At 46.0% G+C, this 9,653-nt stretch overlaps 1 protein-coding gene across 1 annotated transcript; it reads left to right on the forward strand.

Annotated features, from left to right (window-relative positions):
* Positions 1 to 1,325: 1,325 nt before the first annotated feature.
* On the forward strand, positions 1,326 to 2,021 carry LOC103636542 (L-galactono-1,4-lactone dehydrogenase 1, mitochondrial). The gene is made up of 2 exons (XM_008658888.3): positions 1,326 to 1,606; positions 1,805 to 2,021. The coding sequence occupies exons 1-2, from the start codon at positions 1,463 to 1,465 to the stop codon at positions 1,973 to 1,975; spliced, it is 315 nt and encodes a 104-aa protein (XP_008657110.1). The 5' UTR covers positions 1,326 to 1,462; the 3' UTR covers positions 1,976 to 2,021.
* The last annotated feature ends 7,632 nt before the right edge of the window (positions 2,022 to 9,653 follow it).

Below are 9,653 nucleotides of genomic sequence, written 5' to 3' on the forward strand. Positions count from 1 at the left end.
TCCATATCCAACCAGATTTCAATTTGCTTACTTTGTGTAATGAATCTACTGTTCATTGGGTAATGAACATCCATGTTCCAGAGGGTGCAAGGGTTGCTCTGAATCTGTCAGGAACTGTGCTCAGATATTATCCTGTCAGGGTTCTGCCATCAAAAACTGCCATTGCACCAGTCAATCCAACATTCGTACCCAGGGTATGCAACCTTCAGGAATCAACATACTTTGTTTTAAGTTCATGGCTCAAGGTTCATGCTTGTTTCTGGTATGCTCTTTAAAAAAAGTTTGCCATTTTTCTGTGATCTGCAGTCTGATGATGAACGGGAAATGTGTGCGAGGACTATTTACTGCACAAACATTGACAAGAAGGTTCCCTACCTACACTCATGCTATACCACTAGGTGTTCATTCTGTCATTGTTTTGTTTTAATATATGCACTTGTTGCAGGTCACTCAGGCAGATCTGAAATTGTTCTTTGAGTCTATATGTGGAGAGGTTGGTCATTCTTTACTTGAAACTTCCTTTCCCTTGTGTACAGTTTGTGTTGCTTATATGTTTGCAGAAAATGACAATTCAACCAGCACAGTATCATTGGCTCACTGCAATGACTGCTACAGGTCTTTCGGCTGAGGTTGCTTGGTGACTACCATCATTCTCTTGAGAGTATCTATTTTGCTATAGAGGGAGTGTTCGATAATAATAGATAGACACAGTTTCTGCTTCTTTCTCTTGAGAGTTTCTCTACAATTTGTTATAGAATCTAAAAAATCCCAGCTTTCTTCAGACCGATTTTTCGTCCCTTGAGATTTCAGAAACACCAGCATGAGCAAAGACAGAGGGGGGAAAAGTTAGATCGTGACGCAACAATTTTTATGAGTGACTCACGCAAACATCCATATCCAAAAAATAATACTGGAGGTCCCTTTCAGCAATCTGCAGAGAGAGCGGTTCTTCCCTTTGGTCCCGCAGCTGCGATCCCTCCTTCCTCGTGGGACCTAGAAGCTCGTTTTCCACAACCACCATGCGAACTGCCCTGTGTCTGTGTGTGCTTTAGTTGCGTCCATGACCATGAATGAGAATGAACCTGTGGCTGGTTGGTTGGCTGGTTGGCTGGCATGGCATGCAGGGGAGTTCGCGGCGTTCCTGACGGGGGCGAACCTGATCATGGAGCACGTCTTCTCCAATGCCGCCGTGGTGCGCAGCTTCACGGCGTACCTCGGCAAGGCGGTGGGCGTGGACGCGCCCAGCAAGTGGAGGATCCCCGTGCCGGGCCTGCCCCAGGGGTTCAACCAGGTGGACCTTGTAGGTGTTATCTTTCTCATGTTTCTGAGACAATCACATCTATTCTGACACAGTCACACTTTACAACTCTTGACTGCTTTGGAAAGCCTGTCTTGTCTTGCAAAACCTGGTTCTATTTTACACCAGTCATCTATAGTCTCTGTGACCAACTCACTGGGATCCATGCAGGTTGGTATTATAATGTATCTGCCAACATCTGATGCTCGCCAAAGGAAGGAAATCACAGAGGAGTTCTTCAGTTACAGGAGCCTGGCGCGAAGTCTCTGGGATGATTATTCCACCTATGAACACTGGGCCAAGATCGAGGTGCCGACTAGCTTCAAGATTAATTATTCAGACTAGCTTCAAGATTAATTATTCAGACACTGTTTGTGTTCTTCCTATTTTCCCTAGGCTTCAGAAGTGAAAATAGCATAAGTCTTCTCACTTGCACCGTTGCACGGATATCTGATTGGGTTATTTTAGTTTCATGCCTGGTGATTGTTCTGTCTCCACTCTTCATAGGTTCCAAAAGACAAGGCCGAACTTGCCGAACTCCAGGCCCGGCTGAGGAAGCGTTTCCCTGTGGATGCATATAACAAGGCACGTATGGAGCTGGACCCCAACAAGGTGCTCTCAAACGCCAAGTTGGAGAAGATGTTCCCAGTGTTGGAGCCTGCTCACCAGACAAAGTAATCTCAACTACTCCTTCCCGGCGAGGAATGGTCGCAGAAGGAACTGCTCCACGATGGAGGATGGAGGACGAGAAGCATTTAAATGACACATCAGGTGTATCCGTTTGAATTATAAGACCTTGTAGTAGTTTTTGAAGGTCTGTATAAGTTTGTAATTTATTGTGATAGTCTTAACATTTAATGATGCAACTGACATGACATTTTTAAAATCATGTATAGAACGGTACTATTTGTTGCAATGTAGTGATGAAATAGTTAGATTGAAATAACAAAATTTATGTATGGCTAGGATCATAAATTAATTACGAAACATTTTCACATAACAGTATAACACACATTTGTTCATAAGTTATCATGATATTAAATGTTTCCGTTGCAACGCACGGGCACCCACCTAGTATAATATTATATACTTGATAATCTTTAACAATACATTAACATGCACACGATGACTATAAAAACTCGATCTACGGGGGTAAGACATCCCTCGAGTATTGTATTAAAAAGAAGACCTTCTCACACAGGTTGAGAAAACCTTCGAACACATGCCCCACCTATATACAACGGTATCGAAGCCTATGACTGGGACTGAGCTTAGACCTGTGCTTTGGCGTGTGACAGAAGATGAGATTTTTTTAACCATAGCCTAAAATTTATCCCCACAGGGAGCCGAACCCAAGACCTAAGGAATGCTAAAATTTATCCCCACCGAGAGTCGAACCCAGGACTGAGTGAACCAACATGCACACGATGACTATAGAGTGGATGCACATACCAAATAGCGATCTCGAGTAACCTATTGTTTAAGTCGGGGTGATAGTGCGCTTCTTAGATTGTAATGTCACACATAATATATTGTACGAGAGACTTATCTAATATGCCAGCGTTATGTAAAACAAAAGAGCGGTGTGGCGGTGCCGCGGTGTGTACGACCATAAGCTGTTCATGTTAGAGCTGTAATAAGGCTGTAGGGGTTTGTCTCCATCTCCAGGTGCAGTTTCTAAGAGAGAAAAAATGCTACTGCATCGTTTCCTTTGCAATGACCGAATGACGTGGAGTGGAGACGAAGAAACTGCAGAAAGTGAAGCGCAGGCGACTGTGCATAAAGAAGTAAACTTGCTGGGAAGATGCCTCCAGACTCCAGAGCGGAGACAGACAATAACCAAAACCAACTGGAAACATGCCGTGCTGCCATAGCAATCGCCATCGCCATCGCCAGCCTCAGCCGAGCTGTTTGCAGGAATGCAATGGCGGAGCGCTCAGCTCTTCCTCTTTGTTAGCACGTTAACAGGGAGGAGCTTCGCGATCTGGGATTGGCGATGTGGACAGGTGTTATTCCTTGCGGTTCAAGTCTGTTCGGATTTGTTCAACAACCAAAAGCCAAAAGCCAAATTACAGAAATGGCAGCAGTTCGCCTTTTATATTTGCTACTGAAACCCGAACCAGAGATACGCCCATCCCCTGTGTTACAGCCAGTTGGCACCAATATATTTGGAGTTCGGCTTCTTAACTCTGCTGCTCCTTCTCCGCTTCACAGCTCCATCAGCTTCCGCTTCCAACGTCGGCTTTCCTCCCATCAGGTTTTCTGTAGTCGGGCTGGCGCCATCCTCGCGTGGTGTAGAGTTGTTGACATATTCCCCTCCTCGAGATCCAGCTTGCCCCCAAGCTGGTGCAAAAGGAAAGTGTTGTTTCACCATTACTTCATCTTCCCATGTTGCTAGAGAAGTATCACATCCCGACCATTTGACCAAAACCTGTGACACTGTCTTCCCTCCACGCCAGATCAGTCGCGTTTCTAGAACAGTTTCAGGAATTTGCAACCCAGTGGAAATGTCTGGTATAACTGGACTAACTGATGTTCTTGAACCCACTTTTGGCTTCAATTGTGAGACATGAAACACTGGGTGAATACCACAACCCACTGGGAGAGCCAATTCATAAGCAACTGAGTTAATCTTGCGTACCACTTCAAATGGACCAAAGAACTTAAATGCCAATTTTGGATGGGGTCGAGAACAGTGGCGGACGCAAGGGGTGGGCAACGGGGGCCACGGCCCCACCTTGATTTTTATAAACTCTTATACATAGACTTAGATATATAATAAAATAAATAAACTTTTATATACACTTAGATATATAATAAAATAAATAAACTTTTATATAGTAGGTTGGACTACATTTAATGAAAACTAGACTTTGATCTAACTTTTTCTCGGTGCTTCACTACTCAGCCCACTCCCTACCCGAGTCGTGGTGCTCATGGCCACATCGGGATCCTGCACGCAGTACAGCTACTTTGACTTCTAATCCGCACCGACAGATGTGTAGGCTATTAGTGAGATTCTACCTTGGCATCACAGCACCACCCCGCCCTGGCTATCTCACAAGGGTCCTGTTGCGCCGTCACAACGTTAACGCGACAATGGCTATCGCTTGCTGCCACCGCCTTTCGCCTCGTCGTCGCCATCTACTGTCGCATCGTCGTCTGTCCTCGCTACCCCACGCCTATTGTCGCCTCACCGTCGTCATTTTGCGGTGGAGTCGCTGACTCTCCACACCGACGTGTTGATGCGCCCGCTTCGCCCTAACGTCCAGTCCCCGTCAGTCCACCCTTTTGTTCTCTCCAACTCTCCTTTAGGGTGGCCAAAATGAAGTTTCAATATTCATGTTGTTTTAGAACACTACTCATATTATTACTTAATCTCCATGTTATTATCATAGAACTATTTTTATCAAATAGTCTAATATATTGACTTGTCTTCTACGTTATCGCCCTACCTGAAATTTTGTTCTGCGTCCGCCACTGGTCGAGAAGCAACAGAAGATTGACAATATGGCTGAAGCTTAAGGAAAACCTGTTGGCCAACAGTGAGAACCCGATCAGTCCGACCTTTGTCAGCTTGCTTCTTCATTCTCTGTTGGGCTCGTTGAAGATGCAATTGAATCTGCTGGAGCATCAACTGTCTTTCCTCGAGCATAATCTGCAGATCCGGGACTGCACACTGTCCACTTGCATCCAGACCAAAATGCACTGGTTTGTGGCCATACAACACTTCGAATGGTGAAGTACCCAAAGCTGAATGAGAGTTAGTATTATACCAAAACTCGGCTAATGGCAACCATGACAGCCACTTGCTTGGACAGGAATGGACAAAGCAACGTAAATAAGCCTCCAAGCATTGATTTACCCGCTCAGTTTGCCCGTCCGATTGTGGGTGATATGCACTGCTCAAACACAGCTTGGTACCAGCCAGTCTGAAAAGTTCTTGCCACAATTTGCTAGTAAACACTGGATCCCTGTCTGACACCATAGCAACAGGCAACCCATGTAAACGATAGACTTCCGACAGATATAATTTGGCCACCGATAAAGCAGTAAAAGGATGGCCCAATGGAAGGAAGTGAGCATACTTTGAAAATTTATCGACCACCACCATAATACAGTTGTAGTGTTTGGATCTCGGTAAACCAGTAATGAAGTCCAGAGTGACAGTATGCCATGCATGCGCTGGGACCGGAAGGGGAAGAAGAAGCCCCGGGTATTTTCCCCGATCAGGTTTTGCCTGTTGACAGGTGGTGCAGGATTGTACAAATTCCTTAGTGTGTTTCTTCATACCAGGCCAAGCAAAGGTTGCCTTAAGCCTACGGTATGTCACTGGAAAACCAGAATGGCCCCCTTCAGCACTGTCGTGTAACGCTGATAAAACAGTCTGTTGTAACTCCGTGTTAGCTCCTAACCAAACTCGACCTTTGTATCGAATTACCCCATTAATAAGACTATAGGCACCATGATCACTTCCAGTAGCTAAGATTTGCAACAATTCTTTAGTCTTCGGATCCTTCTCGTATCCTTGCACCACTTGCACTAGCCAACTAGGAACCACCGTGGAAACAGCTATCTGATTCAGTTGTAGCTGAGGTGCATCTCGTTCCAACCCCGGGCGCCTTGACAACGCATCAGCCACCTTGTTGTCAATCCCTTTTTTGTATATGATTTTGTATTGCAAGCCCAATAGCTTTGTAAGAGCCTTCTGCTGCCAGGCAGTAGACACTCTTTGATCATCAAGATGAATTAAGCTCTATTGGTCTGTTTTTATCAAAAATTCCCCATGCTGAAGATATGGACGCCAGTGATCCACCGCAAAAAGAATTGCCAAACATCCCTTTTCGTATATGGACAGCCCCAAATTCTTTGGTCCCAGTGCTTTGCTAATGTACGCAAGTGGATGCCCTTGCTGTTGCAGCACTGCCCCAATGCCAATGCTGCTAGCATCAGTTTCGATAGTAAAAACTTTGTTAAAATCTGGAATACCCAACACAGGAGCTTGCGCCAGTGCGGATTTCAGAGTGTCAAATGACTGTTGTGTAACCGAAGTCCACGCAAACACTGTATATTTTCGTAACAAGTCAGTCAAGGGCTTGCTTATAATACCAAAGTGTCGCACAAACTTCCTATAATACCCTGCCATGCCTAAGAAACTGCGAAGTTCCTTGACACAAGTAGGCACTGGCCAGTTTTGGACCACCTGCACTTTATGTGGGTCGGTAGAAATGCATTGAGCACTGACCACATGACCCAAGAACTCCAATTTGTCCTGGGCAAAAGAGCACTTAGATCTTTTCAAATGTAATTTGTGGTCATTGAGTAACTCAAACACTGCCTGCAAATGTTGCACATGTGTCTCCAAATTGGGGCTGTAAACTAGTACATCATCTAAGAACACAACCACACACTTTCGTAAAAGAGGTGCCAGAATATGGTTCATGAATTCTTGGAAGGTTGCTGGGGCTCCCGTTAAACCAAAAGGCATAACACGATACTCAAAATGGCCATAGTGGGCCTGGAACGCTGTCTTGTGCTCATCTCCTTCCTTGAGCCGAATTTGATGATACCCGGAACGGTGATCCAATTTAGAGAACACTGCAGCTCCACTCAATTCATCGGTGATCTCATCAAAAATAGGCATGGGATATCTGTTCTTTACAGTATAAGCATTTAACCTTCGATAGTCCACACACAACCGCCACTCTCCATCTTTTTTCTTTACCAACAGAATTGGGGACGCAAATGGACTAGAGCTGTGTTGAATAATACCACTGTTCAACATCTCTGTTACTTGTTTTTCTATTTCGTCCTTTTGCTGGGGTGTATACCTATAGGGACGTAGCCTGAATGGTTGGACCCCAGGAAGCAGTGGTATGGCATGGTCAATCCATCTCTTTGGAGGTAGACCCTTGGGCTCTTCAAATAGATGACTGAACTTGTTAACCAACTCAGTAATCACTGCAGGTGTTTCAACTCGACCACGTTGAAATTCAGTATGTAACTCCAACAGCTGCTCAATGGCCTCTTGTCGAACCAAGGATTCGAATTGGGTGCCACTGATGAGGGGGCATGATTGGGTCTTTGGTTTTACTCCTTGTAATTTGATCTGTTTCCCCTTGTACACAAAGGATAACCATTTGTGTCCCCAGTGAATGGCCATGGGACTATGTTGCTCTAACCAGTCCATGCCCACTATTAAGTCATATCCACTTAACGGTAATATCTTGAAATCAGTGACAAAGGTGGTTCCCTCACATAGCCACTGGCACCCAGGTACCATATGAGTGCTCCACAATTTCCTTCCATCTGCCACTTTCACCTGCAAGGGCTGTTGTAGTGGTCTAACCTCAGTCATCACTCCTGACAGGTTGCTGTCCATAAAACTAGCAGTACTACCAGAGTCAACTAATACAAGTACTTGCTGGCAATGTATAGAAGCCCAGAGTCGAATGGTTTTATTTCCTTCACTTCCTGTGGCAGCTGCGACAGAGATAGCCTCAATGCTTTCCTGGTTGGCTTCTAGAGCAGACTCCTCCATTTCCACCATGTGCTCCTCAGCAGAACCAGCTAATGCCCACATTTCTTCCACTACCTGTAACGGAACCGTGTTTGAACAACGATGGAGTTGACCCCAACGTTCGCCACACTTAAAGCATAGTCCCTTGGCTTTTCTGTAAGCTTTCAGCGCAGCCATCTTGCTGTCCTCCCCTTTGACAGGAAAGCCTGCTGAACGATTGCCTAGACCAGGAGGCAAAGGTAGTGGCAATGGTCCCGATTTGGAGGAAGCACGATTGAACAATCCGGCGTCAAACTTCCTTTGATCTTTGCGTACTGTACTGGTCATCACCTCCTCCTTCAACAGTGCTAGTGAACAAGCTGTATCCAAGTCCACAGGACGTTGTATGATCACCACCATTTTAATCTCATCTCTCAACCCATCCACAAATCGTGCTGTTACCATGGTCGATGTCAGTTGGTTCTCATGTGCCAATAGCTGATGCAGTAATATATCAAACTGCTCTATATAATCAGAAACAGATCCAGTTTGATGTATATGATAGAACTGTCGAATCAACAGATTATGCTGATCACGATCAAACCGAGTGATTAGTGCCAAACACAATTCTCCCCAGTTCATTTCTCTAGTTCTAGCTTCCATGGACTGCAACCAATAGAGTGCCGAGCCCTCAAAATGCATCACCGCCATTCGTATCCACATCTCAACCGGAATAGCATAATACTCAAAATAAGTTTCACAACGGCTCTTCCACAGCTTGGGGTTGGATCCATCGAACACCGGAAAATTCATTGGAGGCAAATTCACACCCGATCCTTGAGACCAGTTTATGGACGCAAATTGGCTCATAGGACTTGGTACGAACGACCCAAGTGCAAACTGCTGAGGCGTATACATACCTCCCATCGGTAAGGAATTCCGATGGATCTCTGGTTCAGGAATCGGCCTCCGGAATGGATCGGCGGTGCGATGCAGAGTTGGTCCTGTCGCCGTCTCCATAGACGCCATGATCGTGGAAGAAGTTGTCGACGCGACTGTACCACCTGGTACCGCGCCCAACGTTGTAGATGGTGGAATCGTGGTACCCTTTGATGTCGTCTTGTTCATCTGGTGCTGCATCTGACTCAGCACGTCCGCCATCTCGCCCACCTTCTTCTCGATTCCTGGCCGCCATTTCTGGAACTCGCTTCTATCGACCACCAGTCCCTGAACCGTGGACTCCATCTTCTCCATCGTTGCTTGTATTGCCTCCATGCGTCGACTCATATCCTTGTTACCGTCGTCGATTTTGGCCACCAACTGCGCCAAGGAATCCTCAACCCGCGGCGGCGCCATCCCTCCAGCCTTCGCCTGAAATCTGGTGTGATACTCGTGAGGAGGATCCAGATTGGCTCTGAATACCAATTGTTAGCACGTTCACAGGGAGGAGCTCGCGATCTGGGATTGGCGATGTGGACAGGTGTTATTCCTTGCGGTTCAAATCTGTTCGGGTTTGTTCAACAACCAAAAGCCAAAAGCCAAATTACAGAAATGGCAGCAGTTCGCCTTTTATATTTGCTACTGAAACCCGAACCAGAGATACGCTCATCCCCTGTGTTACAGCCAGTTGGCACCAATATATTTGGAGTTCGGCTTCTTAACTCTGTTGCTCCTTCTCCGCTTCACAGCTCCATCAGCTTCCGCTTCCAACGTCGGCTTTCCTCCCATCAGGTTTTCTGTAGTCGGGCTGGCGCCATCCTCGCGTGGTGTAGAGTTGTTGACACTCTTCCAACCCGCGGACAGGACAAACACAGACTCGACTGGAGAGGACGAACGGCGTCTGGTCAATTCGTCCGC

The sequence above is a fragment of the Zea mays genome, chromosome 8 (assembly GCF_902167145.1).
Source record: "Zea mays cultivar B73 chromosome 8, Zm-B73-REFERENCE-NAM-5.0, whole genome shotgun sequence".
NCBI classification, from domain to species: Eukaryota; Viridiplantae; Streptophyta; class Magnoliopsida; order Poales; family Poaceae; genus Zea; species Zea mays.

What these genes read in the sequence shown, in the direction of transcription:
- LOC103636542 (XM_008658888.3), top strand. Translation starts at nt 1,463, where the DNA reads ATGCAGGTTGGTATTATAATGTATCTGCCAACATCTGATGCTCGCCAA. An exon ending in AACACTGGGCCAAGATCGAG is followed by an intron (nt 1,607 to 1,804) that starts GTGCCGACTAGC and finishes CACTCTTCATAG; the next exon opens with GTTCCAAAAGACAAGGCCGA.